General features: G+C 48.6%; 1 protein-coding gene across 1 annotated transcript; it reads right to left on the bottom strand.

Annotated features, from left to right (window-relative positions):
- Nucleotides 1–2,941: 2,941 nt before the first annotated feature.
- GPKOW (G-patch domain and KOW motifs) lies at nucleotides 2,942–14,536 on the bottom strand. The gene is made up of 11 exons (XM_004434930.3): nucleotides 14,323–14,536; nucleotides 13,394–13,548; nucleotides 13,170–13,294; nucleotides 11,146–11,255; nucleotides 10,190–10,403; nucleotides 9,688–9,820; nucleotides 8,909–9,035; nucleotides 8,359–8,482; nucleotides 8,198–8,267; nucleotides 7,576–7,661; nucleotides 2,942–7,481 (listed from the first exon to the last, which is right to left on the bottom strand). Exons 1-11 carry the CDS (start codon nucleotides 14,496–14,498, stop codon nucleotides 7,347–7,349), a joined length of 1,455 nt encoding a protein of 484 aa, XP_004434987.1. The 5' UTR covers nucleotides 14,499–14,536; the 3' UTR covers nucleotides 2,942–7,346.
- Between the last annotated feature and the right edge of the window lie 1,825 nt (nucleotides 14,537–16,361).

The raw sequence follows: 16,361 nt of genomic DNA, 5'->3' as shown, positions 1-16,361 counted from the left end.
CTGGATCCATCCCTCCCACCATACACAAAAATTAATTAGAATGGATCAAAGACTTAAATGTATCACCTAAAACTATAAAACTTCTAGAAAACCTTTGTGACCTTGGATTAGGCAAAGATTTCTTAGATATAACATGAAAAGGACAATCCAAAAAGAACAAGTTGATAAATTTGACTTCATCAAAATTGAAGATTTCTGCTTTTCAAAAGACATTGTTTTTTCTTTCTTCCTTTTTGTGAGGAAGATCGGCCCTGAACTAACATTTGCCAATCCTCCTCTTTTTTTGCTGAGGAAGACTGGCCCTGGACTAACATCCATGCCTATCTTCCTCTACTTTATATGGGACGCCACCACAGCATGGCTCAACAAGCAGTGCGTCAGTGCGCGCCCAGGATCCGAACCTGCGAACCCTGGGCCACTGCAGCGGAGCGTGTGCACTTAACCGCCTGTGCCACTGGGCCAGCCCTGCAAAAGACATTGTTAAGAGGATGAAAAGACAAGACACAGACTAGGAGAAAATACTTGCAAAGCATATATCTGATAAAGTATCTGTATCCAGAATATATAGAGAACTCTCAAAACTCAATGAGAAAACAAATGGCCCACTAAAACAAAATAGGTAAAGAATTTTAACATTCTTCACCAGAGAAGATACACATGTGGCAAATAAACACATGAAAAGATGCTCGATATCGTTGGTCATTAGGGAGATGAAAATTAAAACCACAACAAAATACCAGAAACATATTAAACGGATAAAATCAAAATGACTGACCATATCAAGAATTGGCAAGGACGTGGAGGAACTAGAACTTTCATACACTGCTGTTAGGAACATAAAATTGTACAACCACTTTTGGAGACAGTTTGGCAGGGTTTTTTTGGTCATAAAGTCAATTATTCTTTCTACAACAATTATTCACTAAAAGCTTACTATACGCTGCATACTGTGCTAGACACTTGGGATATTGGCAGTTTCTTTTTTTTTTTGTGAGGAAGATTAGCCCTGAGCTAACATCCATGCTAATCCTCCTCTTTTTGCTGAGGAAGACCGGCCCTGAGCTAACATCTATTGCCAATCCTCCTCCGTGTTTTCCCCTTTTTCTCCCCAAAGCCCCAGTAGATAGTTGTATGTCATAGCTGCACATCCTTTTAGTTGCTGTATGTGGGTCGTGGCATCAGCATGGCCGGAGAAGCGGTGCGTGGGTGCGCGCCCGGGATCCGAACCCGGGCCGCCAGTAGCAGAGCACGTGCACTTAACTGCTAAGCCACGGGGCTGGCCCTTGGCAGTTTCTTAAAACATTAAATGTATACTTGTTATATGATCCAGTCATTCCATTCCTGGGTGTTTACCCACAAGAAAAGGAAATATATGTCCATACAAAGACTTGTACACTAATCTCCATCAACAGATGAGTAGATAAACAACAGGTGGTATATCCATGCAATGGAATATTATTCAGTCATAAAAAAGAATGAAGTACTGATACATGCTATAACATGCGTGAACCTTGAAAACATTATGCTAAGTGAAAGAAGCCAGACACAAAGGCCGTATATTGTATGGTTCATTTATATGAAATATCCAGAGTAGGCAAATTCATAGAGACAGAAAATAGATTAATGGTTGTCAGGGGCTGTGGGAGGGGAAAATAGAGAGTGACTGCTGATGGGTATGGAGTTTCTTTTAGAAATGTTCTGGAATTAGATAGTGGTGATGGTTGCATAACCTTGTAAATGTACTAAAAACCACTGAATTTTACACTTTAAAGAGGTGGATTCTATGGTATGTGAATTTTATCTTACAAAAAAAATGGAATGACTTATTGATACATGGAACTACATGGATGAATCTCCAATAATTTTGTGAAGTATGTCCAACAGAAAAGAGTACATACTCAATGATTCATTTATAGAGAACTCTAGAAAATGCAAACTAAACTATAGTGATGAAAAGCAGATTAGTGGTTGCTTGGGGATGGGGCCAGGGCAAGAGGAAGGGATTACAAAGGGGCAGAGGAAACTTTTGAGGGGGATGATATGTTCACTATCATGATTGTGGGGATGGTTTCATGGGTGTATACATATATTATTTTAGAAATAATACAACCCCTCTCTTCTGCCTTCATAGGCCACCACCATTGCTTTCCACGTGCATGTCACTTTGTGATATTTCCGAGACAGAGCATAAAAAGTCATCTCTTAGGGCTCCAAATATGAAAAGTTATGGATATCATGGTTTTCAGCCACCTAGGTTATAAAAATGGATCAGAATGCCTTATGCCTTTGGATGTCCACAGGCAACTTTGTTGACTGTTTCATTTCTGTTGATACTCTAAATCTTTGTCTTATTGCTTTTTGAAAACAATCTATCAATAGGACATGGCACAGGCAAAGGGGGCGTGTATCTCTAATTTTCATAAAGATTCCTTTTTCCCCCCCCAAAGCCCCAGTAGATAGTTGTATGTCATAGCTGCACATCCTTCTAGTTGCTGTATGTGGGACGCGGCCTCAGCATGGCCGGAGAAGCGGTGCGTCGGTGCGCGCCCGGGATCCGAACCTGGGCCGCCGGTAGCGGAGCGCGCGCACTTAAATGCTACGCCATGGGGCCGGCCCCTCATAAAGATTCTTTTTTTAAAAAATTTTTTGTTTATTGCAGTAACATTCTTAAAGCACTTTTTAAAAGAATAGACTTGGGCTGGCCCTGTGGTGTAGCGGTTAAGTGCATGCGCTCCGCTGCTGGCAGCCGGTTTCGGATTCCATCCCGGGCACGCACCTTCACAACGCGTGTCAGGACATGCTGTGGCAGTGTCCCACATAAAGTGGAGGAAGATTGGCCGGATGTTAGCTCAGGGCCAGTCTTCCTCATCAAAAAGGGGAAGATTGGCAGATGTTAGCTCAGGGCTGATCTTCCTCACACACACACACACAAAATAATAAATAAATAAAAGAATAGGCTTTATTTTTTAGAGCAGTTTTAGATTTATAGCAAAACGGAGTGGAAAATATATTCCTGCTCCCCTCCTCCCCATACACATCTTCCCCACTATGACATCCTGCACCACAGTTGTACATTTGTTACAATCAATGAACCTACATTCATTGACAATGGCACATCATTGTCATCCAAAGTCCACAGTTTACATTAGGGGTCACTCTTGGTGTTGTACATTCTATGGGTTTGGACAAATGTATAATGACATGTATCCACCATTATAATATCATACAAAATAGTTTCATTGCCCTAAAGTCCTCTGTGCTCTGCCTGTTCATCCCTCCCTCCCACCTAACTCCTGGCAACCACTTTTTACTATCTCCATAGTTTTGCCCTTTCTAGAACACCATAGTTGGAATCATCCAGTATGTAGCCTTTTCAGATTGACCTATTTCACTTGTTAGTAGGCATTTAAAGTTCCTCCATATCTTTCCATGGCTTGATAGCTCATTTCTTTTTAGCACTGAATAATATTCCACTGTCTGGATGAACCACAGTTTATTTATCTATTCACCTCCTGAAGGACATCTTGGTGGCTTCCAAGTTTTGGCAATTATGAATAAAGCTGCTATAAACATCTGTGTGCAGGTTTTTGTGTGGACATAAGTTCTCAACTCCTTTGGGTAAATACTAAGGAGCATGAGTGCTGGATCATATGGTGAGAGTATGTTCAGTTTTGTAGGAAACAGCCAGCCTGTCTTCTAGAGTGGCTATATCATTTTACATTCTCCCCAGCAATAAATGAGAGTTGCTTTTGCTTCACATCCTTGTCAGCATTTAGTGTCGTCAGTGTGTTGGATTTTTGCCATGCTCATAGGTGTGTAGTGGTAACTCATTTTAATTTGCAATTCCCTAATGACTTAAAGCACTTTTGGAGACAAGGATGGGATGAGGTGATGAGGAAAATCAGAACTTCCGAAAGATTAGTGAGGAAAGTTGTGGCGTTTAGTCTTCTTTTGAGATGCTGTGGGGAAACGGGGATACATTTAGTGCTTCTCCCTTTAGCTGGTGGTGTCTGGTGATCTTCAGGCAATGATAACTTTCCCAGAGAAGTGGTAAAAGGTCAAAGGTGCCTGAAAGTCTGGTGCTGAGGATGCCTCTGAGGCCTGGGAAGGGCGATGCTTCCCAAGTTTGAGGCAATTACCCTGACTGGCATTGATGGAGAGGTAAGCCTTCCAGGCAGTTCTAGCAGCCCCACTGGACAGCCAGCGGGAGAATCAGTTCCCAACAGTGGAAATCAGCCAGCCTGACAAAAGCACTAGAGGGGCAAGTGTATTTAGTGTGGCCGTGTGCCTGGTGGTGGTGGGGCATCAGCAGGTGCTCTTTGGCAGTGGCTGCATGGATGCTTCTTGTGATTCTCGCCTCAGTCAGAACACTGAGTGTGGCCCTCGAAGCACTACAGTACCTCTCCGACCTGACCTTCTACCTCCCTCTCTCATTTACTCCCCTGCAGCCGCGGTGGCCTCCACGCTATTCCTCAAACACACCAGCAATGGTGCCCCCGTAGGGCCTTTGCACTTCCTGTTCCCCCTGCCTGGACCACTGTCTCCAGAGAGCTGCATGACTCTCTTCCTTCCTTATCTTTGCTCAAATGTCACCTCTGCAGTAAAGCCTCCCCTGGCCATCCTATGAATCCTGCCATCTGCCCACACCAGATTCCTTTTACCCTGTTTTCTCCCCCTTGGTTCTTAACACCTCCTAACATACTAGATAATTTACTTCTTATGCTTATTGCTTATCATCTCTCAGCCCCACTGGATGAAGCTCCACGAGGGCAAGGATCTTTGTTTTGCTCATGGCTGTATCCCAAGTACCTAGAATCATGCTGGCATATAGTAGAGACTCAATGTTTGTTGAATGAATGATTTACTCTCGATTGTATCCCTAGCACGCAAAACAGTACCTGGCATACAGTAGCAGCTCAACAGATGCTTGTAGAATGAATTGGGGCAAGAAGGACAGTTGGTGAGGTCTCACTCCCCCTCACGGAGTTTCCAGGTTGTTGGATATCTTATCCCTCTGCCTGGTGCTACAAACGTGGAGGTTAAGAGGCCCCAACATGGGAGTGGAGGGGAGCATTCCCCCCACTGAGGAAGGAATGTGAGAAAACAGAGGGGACCTGTATATATTCGCCACTAAGCTCAGCCACAGGCAGCAGTCCCAATCACCCAAATAATTCACTTCTCTCTGAAACGCAAAGAAGCTGCTTCTTGAGTCTGCTGCCACAAATTCCTGGCTCAGTGTCTGGACAGTTTTTAACAGATGCAGCATCCTGCCAGGGAAACTTCTGGAGACTTGGCAGAAGAGGCAGATGCTTTTTCACCCACATCTTGCTCAGTCACTGTGATGTGGAAGAAGCCAGTCTGGACAAATTGTACAGGTCATGGTCCCCAGCCTGAGTGGTCCGTGGAGAATTCATGGGCTCCCAGAAGCTGTTGCTGCAGTGACCGTGGCCAAAAGGGCAACCTTGGTAGCAGGCAAATGGCAGGCAGCACGCCGAGAGACAACTGCGCAGACGCAGAGAGTCTGTAGAAACAAGTCTTTGTTTATATCCAATGAACAAGGAGCAGATTGGGAAAGCCTCCTGATACTGTCCACACTTCTTGGAATGTAAGGAGCCCTGTCCTCAAACTGAGGGATCAGGAGGCATCCTCTCAGGGAAAGCACAAAAAGCCCCGATGGTCTGTTGAGGGGGACCAGGCCCTCTGCCTAGGATTAGGCGTTCTCGACACAGAGCCATATTCAAAAACTTCAGGTCCCATTTCCAAAGGCAGGCTTGGGAGAAACATGAACTCCAGGAAATCAGAATCTGATGAAAGATCTATTTTAAGTATTGTGGCGCATGGAGGAGATGGAAGGATTGTCTGAAACTGCCAGGTTATGCCATGTTGCAGGCAGACACAGCGGACCAGTGCCACTCCCCGGGGAGCTTTCAGGCCTTCTCAAGGGTGTTACCAAGATGGATTTACTATGATTGGAGAAAGGAGGAGGCCTTCTTGACTGGGTGAAGCACATACAGCATAGGAAACTGACTACTGGACATGCCAGATTGGGAACCTCTAGAACTCCCAACTCTTCCCCCCAAGGTTAATAATGGAACCCAGCCAGGAATTTGGGGGGCAATGTGTGCAATCACAATGATGACTCAAAAACTGGAGGAACCTCCATCTGCCTTAACAACCCTGTTTAGCTAATCTTGAAAACAGATGAGTTCTGGAATTAGGGATGACAAAGAAGTAAATCAGTCCATGGAAGTGTACTTCATGTTGGGGTTACTATATTGGAAGATTTTCTGAACACCCCATACCTTACTGGGCATACGACCACTGATCTGGCCAACTCGTTTTTCTGTACCTGCTCATCTTGGCTCTAAACAGCAGTCTGCCTCTGCTTGGCAAGGACAGCAGCTAACCTCCATCATCCTGCTCCAGGGGTAAGGGTTTAAATTCTCCATCCCTGTGCCATGTTCTGATGCACCAGGAGTTTGTATCAGTGACCTAGATCCAACTCAAATACCACTTATTATATCAACAACTTAGTGATTGGGGATGATTTAGAAACAATTGTGCCTAAAGCTCTGACTTTTCTCATTGATTTTGTATCTCAGGCCATTAAACAGGAAAAAGTTTGAGGATTCTCTAACAATAACTTTTTTGAGAATCCAGTTACCTGGAGCAACCAGAGAAATTCTACCCAAGACAGACAAAACCTTTTTACCTTCAAGCCAAAGTTTTGGGACTAAAACAGGGGTCCCCAAATTAACTGACTTCTCTGGAAAGTAGTGCTAACACATCCCATTTGTGGGAAGAAGCCTCCCTTCCTCTTGACTCCTGTCACCGGCTCAAGACATCCTCTGGGGGTCTGCTCTGGACCAAGTGTAAAAGCACTGCCAGGACTCTTGCTCAGAAAGTTTTCCAGTGATGTGGCGTTCCAGACTCCTTAGTATCTGCCCAGGGGACAGATTTCACAGCTTCTGCATTCCGAGGGTGAGCTTGTGAGCAAATGGATCCTTTAACTTGTCTGGCAGCCCGAGCAGGGAGGTTGGGCTGACCAATGGAATGGTTCCCACCCCCATCAGCGCAGCTCCCACCTCCACTCACGGCTCAGCACACCATCTATGATATCTTCCTTTTACTAAGTATTTGAAATGGGTTTTATTATATACTAACTTCTGGTAAATATGGGGTTTGTTTCTAGCCTCCCTTCTGGTCCATCCATCTCGTGCCCTGTCTCTGCCCCAGGGCTGCACTGCAAGTGTGGGCAGACAATGACCTCCCCACCTTCACAAAGGCAGGCTTTTCACACTGTACAGAACTGGTAACAGCCTGGGGGACGGGAGTAGGTCCAGAGGTCAGTCTTCCTCTGAGTCACTGGGGCCCATGTATTGGCAGACAGCATCAAAGTGAAGCTCCACCAGCCGATCCTCTCTCCGCAGCTGCACCAGAGCCCGGCTCCGCTCTCTGTCTCGGCCCAGCAGACGGCCCACCTAGGGTATGGACCGGTAGAGTCACCAAGGCCAATCCGGACCCCAGGACATCCCCTGCAGGCCCCAACCCTCCATTCGCAGGTCTGGGACTCACCCTTCCAGCCTGTGGCCCCAGCACCACCATCACCCGGTTGCCCTCGACCTTGGGGACCAGGGTCTCCAGCATGTCTTCCCTCAGCCCTGCAGACGAGGAGAGGGGAGTGAGGCCTGCAGCAAGGGCCAGCCCAGCCAGGGTCCTGTCAGAAGGGCCTTTCCTGTATTCCCTGGAGCACTCTGCACCCTGCTGACAGCTGGGAGTCCCACCATACCCATTTCACAGATGAGGAAACCTAAGGAGCAGTTCCCGCACTAACTGTTATAAAGGGCGCATTTAGGTAGGATGATGAGGGGTGGTGGCGATAACAGACACTGTTTATTGTGGGCATGTCATAAGCCCTGCCCTGCACTGGGAGTTCAATACACATCCCTAGAAGGCACCCGTCACAAGAGGGAGAAATCGGTCCTTTGCATGCTGATTTGCAGATGGGGAAAGAGGGGCTCAGATAATCACCATCAGAGAGTCGTCTAATGTTCTGTTAGAGGATGCTAGGCCTTGCAAAACACCTGAACTCTGCCCAACCTCCCAGCCTTTGCCTGGGCCAGATTCTTGGCCTAAGACAGCCTTCTTGGTCAGCCTCCAGGATGATAACAACCCAGTGGCCATTGCTCAGACTCACCTTCCAACACCTGGCCTTCATCTGTCCGACACACACAGGTATTTGGGCTCAGGACATCTTCGATTGTCATCTGGGGAGAGGGTCAGGGGACGTGAGAATGTTAGAGTTAAGGGGGCCCAGTCCCTGGGGGAGGAAGGGGCCCCAGGCTGCAGGGCTCCTACCTTGGTGTTGTAATACTGGCCACCCTTGTGCAGCTTGTCCACAAACCGCACGCGCAGGTCCCTGTGCAACCAGTGCTGACGCCTGGGGGCTGCCTTCTCACTCTTGGCTGCAGGCCCACCCTGTCTGTGGAGAGCGGGTCGACACCGGGCTTAGTCAGATGTGTGTTCTGGTCGCCCCATCTTTGCCGATGCTGTGAAACCCACCCATAATGCCATTCCTACTTCCTTCTATGCACCTGCCTTGCCCTGGAAGCTTTCTTTTATTTTTTTAAAAGATTTTATTTATTTATTTTTTCCCCCAAAGCCCCAGTAGATAGTTGTGTGTCATAGCTGCACATCCTTCTAGTTGCTGTGTGTGGGACGCGGCCTCAGCATGGCTGGAGAAGCGGTGCGTCCGTGCGCGCCTGGGATCCAAACCCGGGCCGCCAGCAGCGGAGCGCGCGCACTTAACCGCTAAGCCACAGGGCCGGCCCGCCCTGGAAGCTTTCTGACTGCTGGAGCCTCCCCACACCCTGCCCTCTTCCCCCATCCCAGATGCCCAGGGTCCCACCGGTCCAGAAGGTGTTTCCGCTTCCTCTCTGAGTCCTCCTGCTGGATGTGGAGGTCCTGATCTCGGAGGGCCTTCCATGATGAGGCTGTTCCATTCTGTTGCGCTAGGGAACTTTTGCTCCCCCGGCCTATTCAAGAGGTGTGGGGAGAACCAGGACAGAGCCTCAGTGTCTCACTCTCTCTCCTTTCAGGCCACACCTCTGCCTCGAGACACCTCCCATCTGCCAAAGTGCCCCCTCTCACCATAACCACTCTGCCTGGGCGATTAGAATGCTCTCCTCTTCCTCTCGACCATCTTGGCCTCCGTCAGGAAGCCTTCCTCAACCACCCAGCCCGTGCTGACAGTGCTTACCTGAGTCAACTGCCTAGTGTGGGCGAGAGAGTCCTGGAGAGCTCTGTTGGCACCCATCTCCCATCTGCCAAACTGCCCCATCCTACCGACATGCCTAGAATGCCTTCCTCCCTGGTCATGCCCTGGTCCTAGCTGCTCTCACTCCCTAGCAAAAGGGAGGTTCATTGCCCCAAATAGACAAAGACTTCCTAAGGGTAGGAATTTGTTTCCATACCTGTTTCTTCCCCTCAGAAAGAGGCTAAAGACTCAGGGTTATGAGATCACCCTTTCTTCAATCAAACAGAATAAATCACTTATGTTCACTCTGACCTGACCTCCGACCAGAAGTTACATCTGCTGGGCAGACCTAACTCCTCCCGATGAGACAGGCCCTCCCATGGTCAGGAATGCTTCTCCAACTCCCCCAGCCAGGTAAGAGGCTCACTCACTGAGATCCAAGGAGTTCTTGTCGAACTCCTGCTGGGAGACAGGTTGCAGGTGGTACTCACTGACCGTCACCACGCGGCTCCCCACGGCCAGACGAACCACGGCCCGGACATTGTCAGGATCGAGGCCTTCCACCTCAAGTGTGGGGGGAAGAAGGTAGGCAAGGGTTGAGTGGACTCCAGCCACAGCCCTAGGACCAAGCTGTCCACCCTTACCTCCAATAAGCCTGGTCCCTGTGCCTCCCCCACCAGACTGTGGGGCACAGAGATATTTTAAGCATTTAATCCTCAGGGACTTGTAGTATATGGCATTCTCTTCCTTTTAGTTGGAAACTGAGGCTCAGAAAGGCCCAGCAAGTGGTCCTGAGTTACCGAATGAGGCAACAGGCCAGGCAGGCCTGAAAGACAAGGACTTCTAGCCTTTCCACCCCAAACCCAATTCTTCCTCCCTCTGACCCACACATCAATGCTCCCTGCTGCCTGTCTTGGGCTCCAGGTTCCTTACCTTCCCATAGAGGCCTCGGTGAGGGCCAGAAAGAACCACCACAGCTCCTCCAGGCACCAGTCCTTGGGGCTGGTCTTCCTTATCCTTCTCGTGCTCCTCATCTGGCCTGGACAGGCGATGGGGGCCAGTGGGGGCCAGGGCCTGGACCTCAGTCAAGTTGGCACCCAGACCTAACCCCTTGGGCCTCAGTGAGTTGACACGGGGCTTCACCACTCTGCAGGGAGCAGAGAGGATGGGCTTGTTGGGGAGGGATACAACCGTCTTGAATGCCCAAATCCCACCCTATCAATATGCTCAAGAATATCCTTCCCGATCTCATATTAGGACTGTTTTTGACCTAGAGAAATAGCAATTTCATTTGGTTCAAGCTAATAACATGCTGCACGTACCACCCATTACATAGTATCTACAGTGTAAACAAATACACTAATATTTCTACAGGGGAAATCATACAAATATTCACACCAAGCAGGAAAGACAGACTATAAAATACTCAATGTCAATTCAGGTCATGTTTGGCTGCCAAATGGTTTATGAAAAAAAAGTTTGGTTTTCAGAATTCTTTGGAGTTGACAACTGCAGAGAAGGGACTGGAAGGCCGTGTGATAACAGCAAAAGTTTAGTCCATGCTTACTTGGGGCCAGGGCCTGCTGTGAGTGCTTTATGTGTATAATTTCACTTAATTCTCACGACAGACCCGGAGAGTCAGTACTGTTATTATCCCCATTTTTCAGATGAGGAAGTTGATGCCCAGAGAGGCCATCTTTACATAAATGGGATCCTGTCATGGAGTTTCAAAGCACAAATAGGAGGCTGAAACAGCAGTGGAAGGGGCTACTGAATTACTTAGGGTGGTAATGTGCCCTCTCTTTGCCTGGATGGTTCTGGGTGGGTGGTAACCAGGGTCTTGTTCACTGCCCCATCTGCTGTCCCCTTGCCCCTACCCCAGAACTCACTGATTGAAGGTGCGACCAATGCCCTCGCCAGGTTTCCAGCCCATGCCTCGCAGCATGGCCAGCCCGTAGGCCTCCACAGGGACTGCCTCGTAATCGGCCTCCTCGGGCACCTACGGGTTGAGGCAGAGGAAGGACGGTCAGGCTTGGCTTATGGTGGGCCCCCTGAAGTGCCCTTGCTATCACCTGCTGGGTGACCCTCAACGCCTCATTTCCAGTCAGCTCAAGGGTGAGTTTTGATTTCCTCTTGCTATCCCTCACTTTACTACTCCATGTTCAGTCCTTCAACAAATATTTATGAAGCACCTATTCTGTGCCAGGTACCGCACTGGACAAAAAAGAGAAGCATTCCTGCCCTCATGGGGCTTATGTTCTAGGCATGGAGACACACAATAAACAAAAGACATAAAACACGATACGTCAGGTAGTGGTGAGTTATATGAAGAAAAATAATGCAGCTTAAGGGCACGCAGAGGGATGAAGAAGGGAGTGTCACTGAGTTGATATCTGAGCAGAGAGCAGAAGGAGATGACAGAGGGAGCCCGAGGATATGAGAAGGAAGAGTGTTCCATGCAGAGAGAACAGTAATAGCAAAGGCCCTAAAGGAGGACAAGATCTGGTATGTATGAAGAGCATCCCGCAAGTCAACCTGACTGAAACAGAGATGTGGAGGCAGAGAGGGGTGGTAAGAGGTTAATCAGGAGAGCTGGGCAGGAGCCACAAGAGGGTGGCAGCCACAAGGCGGACGAGTGAGGAAGTAACTTCAAGAGTCCAGATGAGAGATGCTGGTGGCTCAGACCAGAGTGGTGGTGGTGCTGATGGTGAGAAGTGGTCAGATTCTGGATGTATTTTGAAAAGGGAGATAATAGGATTTTGCTGACAGGTTGTCTATGGGGTATAAAATAAACAGGGGAGTCAAGGGTGACTCTAAGGTTTTAGGCTGAGTGAGGGGAAGGGTGGCTGGAACTGTGATCAATTCAGATGTGGAAGGCTGCGAGAGGAGGGAAGATCAGAGAAATGAGACCAAACTGGAACAGAATGGAGAGTGAAGTGCAAGTCTTTTTTTTTTCAGATAAAAGAAACCAGAGGACATCTGAAGGCTGATGAAAACAATTCAGTTGAAAGAGAAGGTGGTCTGGGGCTATAGAACTGGGCTCCAAAGAAGCACTGCAAAAAGATTGTGAGTGAAGAGGTGAAAGTGGGGTCTATGGGTATGCAAGACAGACTTGGTTACTTCTGTAGACACACCCCTCACCTCTCCGGTTATCACCTCCCATCATCACTCCCTCAATTCTTTCTAGTCCCTCCAGACACACCACAAGTTGCCTCACTGACAGACACACACCACACTGATTTCCTGCCACCATACCATTGTTTGGGTCATCGCTGCCATTAGGAGTACTCATCCTGCTCTTCCCTGTCTCACTAAACCCTACCTGTCCTTCCAGGCCTGACTCCTACCACTGTGGTCTGAGTCACCACCATCTCTAGCCTGGACTACTGGTCTCCTTGCTTCCACTTCTGCTTACTAGTCTGTCCTGCTCACAGCAGCCAGAGAGATCCTGTCAAATCATAAGTCTCATCTCTTCTCAGCTCAGAGCCCTCCCATGGCTCTCATCTCATTCAGAGTAAAAGCCAAAGTCCTCACCATGGCCCACAATGCCCTGCCTGGTTTAGCCCCCCACTTCTGACCTCATCTACTCCTCCTCTTCCTCACTCATTCCACTCCAACTACACTTGTCTCCTTGGTGTTCCTCAAACACCCCAGGAAGAGTCTATCCTCAGGGTCTTTATATTTCCTGTTTCCTTTACTCCTCATCTCATTCAGATAATCCCAGAATCCAACTACTTTTTCACGCCTCAGTATTTGGATTCATTTGTTAATGCTTCCAAAAAAGATGGAAGGAGGAGGGGATAGGCAGCAGGTGGCTAGTACACACAGACTTTCCCTGCTGTGTGCAGGGAGGCAAGCCTGGCAGACAGGGCAAAGAAAGGCTGAGGCAGGAGAGGGGTTGGGGCCAGCTCACTGTCTCAGCCCGGGGTTCGCCGTCTGCCTCTTCCCCGTTGGGGGTGCATCCTTTCTGGATCATGGGGATAGCGAGCGTGGGGTCGACACCCGCATTCTCTCTCTCCTCCAGAGACTTCTTGGATTCTAAGGAAGAATGGGAGGGAGCAATGAGGTCTCACTCTATCCTTCCATTTTCCTCCCCTTCTTCCTTCACTGGGGCAAGGCAAAGGGGAGATCACTCACCCTCAATGAGCTCCTTCACAGCCTGGGACAGCACCCCATCCACCAAGGCCTCAGTATCTGTGGATGGCCTAGGGGTCTGGGTCGGTGGCTGCCTGCGATGGCCATTCTGGATCAAAGGGATGATGAGTTCCTTGGGGGCTTCTGAAGGCTTCACACTGACGTGGACACAGAGGGGTGAAGTTGGGAGAGTAGCATTGTCAGTAGGTTCTGAGCCACACCGCTTCACTCAGAGAAAACACAAGAACCAAACTCACCCCCAACCCCATGGACCACACCCTCCGTTCTCCTGTCTGGCTCTCCAGTTACATCTCTGATGGTGCTTTCTTCAGATTCTCTTCCCCATCTCCAACTCTTAAATGTCAGTGCTTTTGAGGAATCAGTCCTCAGTCCTGGACCTTCTGTTCCTCCCAAGACCCACTTCCATGGCTTCCACAATGACCCACAAATCACCATCTTCAGCCCAGACTCTCTCCCCAGCTCCAGACTCCACGCCAGCCTCCTGGATGGTTGATTCTCTTCTGGAAGTACCTCCCTCAGATTCTCCTTCCCGAACTAAGCTGATGATGGACTCCCCCAACCTGAATCTGCTGCTCCGTCCCGTTCCCCCTATCGGAGAAGCACCACTTCAGTTGAGACGCTGGGGTCCTGTCATTCTCCCCTCCTTTCCTGCTCTCAGAACGCACACACCTCAGGGTCCCCATGTCCTAAAGACACTCCTCAAGAATACATTCTCTCTTCTCAATCCCCAAGGCCATCAGGCTATATTTCCCCACCTCTCCTTCCCTCTCGCCTTCTTGCCTCCACGAATTTCCTCAGGCTGTGCTTCAGCCTTTTCAGGTCACTGTCACCAACACAATCAACTCAGATTCCACCTTCCTGCTTGCACCCACCGCACGGATTTCCAAAGGATGAAAGACCCGGCACTTCACCTTTGCAGCTCCCTCCCTTCCACGGTCTTCAAGAAATCCTTCTCCTCCGGAGTTGCACCTGCGCCATCTCCCGGGTCCGCCAGCCGTCTCCGGGCGGACGTGCGACTGAAGCTGAATGAAATTGGGGCAGTGGAGGCTCCCGCCAGCCGCAAAACTCCTTCCTCGGCGTCTGCCATCTTTCCCCTCTTCCCAGGCCGGCCCGCTGCTTGCTGGGAAGTTTAGTTTGGGCTCAGTTTTCCGGGGGCGGACAACGCGTGCTAGAACTACCTTTCCCATAAAACACTGCGGCATCGGCAGGCGGAGGCAGATAGGGGTCGGTAGGAAGTAATTGTCGCTCTTTTTAATTCGTAGGAGCGCGTCGCGCCAAGCGTACAGGGAAATGTAGTTCTTCAGGGAGGTAGGCGTGGTAGGTGGATTCATTCTTGCCAGGTATTCATTCCTTCGTGTAGGCGTTTGACAAGTATTTATTGATCGCCTACTGTGTACACGTTACCGTGCCCTACTGATGTGGGAAGTGTAGGTAAAATAAATCAGTAAGGAAAAAATCTGTGAGTGCTAGTTTGTGTACAATAATAAATAATAGACATATAAATGGTGCCTACCGATGCTACATTTAATACTCAACAAGCTCTGGGTTCAAATATTAATAAAATAGACCTCCTCCTCTCTAGAAGCTTGGAGTCCAATGGGAAACAATGACACTTAAAAGAATATTTTTTAAAAAATATTTCCTACTGATATTAAATATGTTGTGAGATCCAGGTTCTAAGGCTTCAAAAGATTACTGAGACAGATTCCTCTTGTGTAAGACCTTAAGAGTTTGTAAAGCCACGTGCGGTGGCACGCGCCTGTAGTCCCCACTACTCGGGACTTTGTAAAGTAGAAGATTGATACTTAAACAAATAGTCATAAAAAAGGATACTACAAATCTGCTAAAAATTTATCCCAAAGAAATCATTGAATATGTGCAAAAAGATTTTTATATGAGATTCATCATAGTATTATTTATAGTAGGAAAAGCTTGAAGACCACTTAAATGAACAACAGAAGGGAGTAGGGTAAATTAATTATAGCACATGCCTTGGATGGAACGAATATACTAGAGCCTTTATTTTTTTATTTTTAATTTTTTTGTGTGAGGAGGACTAGCCCTGAGCTAACATCTGATGCCAATCCTCCCCTTTTTTCTTGAGGAAGATTGGCCCTGAGCTAACATCTGTGACCATCTTCCTCTACTTTATATGGGACACCGCCACAGCATGGCTTAGCAAGCGGTGCGTCAGTGCACGCCCGGGATCCGAACCTGCGAACTCCTGGCCGCCGCAGCGGAGCGTCCGCACTTCACCGTTTTCACCACCCGCCGGCCCCTAGAGCCTTTTTTTTTTTTTCCCCCAAGGCTCCAGCAGATACTTGTATGTCATAGCTGCACATCCTTCTAGTTGCTGTATGTGGGACGCCGCCTCAGCATGGCTAGAGAAGCGGTGCGTCGGTGCACGCCCGGGATCCAAACCCAGGCAGCCAGCAGCAGAGCGTGCGCACCTAACCGCTAAGCCACTGGGCCGGCCCTCCTAGAGCCTTTAAATGTGAAGCTATTGTGGCTGGCCCGGTGGTGCAAGCAGTTAAGTGCGCAGGCTCCGCTGCGGCGGCCAGGGGTTCGCAAGTTCGGATCCTGGGCGCGCACCGATGCACCGCTTGTCAAGCCATGCTGTGGCGGCATCCCATATAAAAGTATAGGAAGATGGGCATGGATGTTAGCTCAGGGCCAATCTTCCTCAGCAAAAAAAAAAAAAAGAGGAGGATTGGGATTGAATGTTAGCTCAGGGCTGATCTTCCTCACACACAATAAATAAATAAATAAATAAATAAATAAATAAATGTGAAGCTATAAATATAATTAAACGAAATGGGGACATAGTCATAATGTTTGGAAAGTAGAGTAGTATGGTGGGTCAGAGGATGGTCTTGAACACGGGAAGCCCAATATTCAGTCAATCTCATGGCCATGTTTCCAGGCTTGGAAGTCCCTAGCATCCCGGGAG

Source organism: Ceratotherium simum, chromosome X (genome assembly GCF_057802395.1).
Source record: "Ceratotherium simum simum isolate JZ-2026a chromosome X, ASM5780239v1, whole genome shotgun sequence".
NCBI lineage: Eukaryota > Metazoa > Chordata > Mammalia > Perissodactyla > Rhinocerotidae > Ceratotherium > Ceratotherium simum.
Note: the sequence above shows the minus strand (reverse complement) of the source record. Positions and strands in the feature narration are given on the sequence as shown.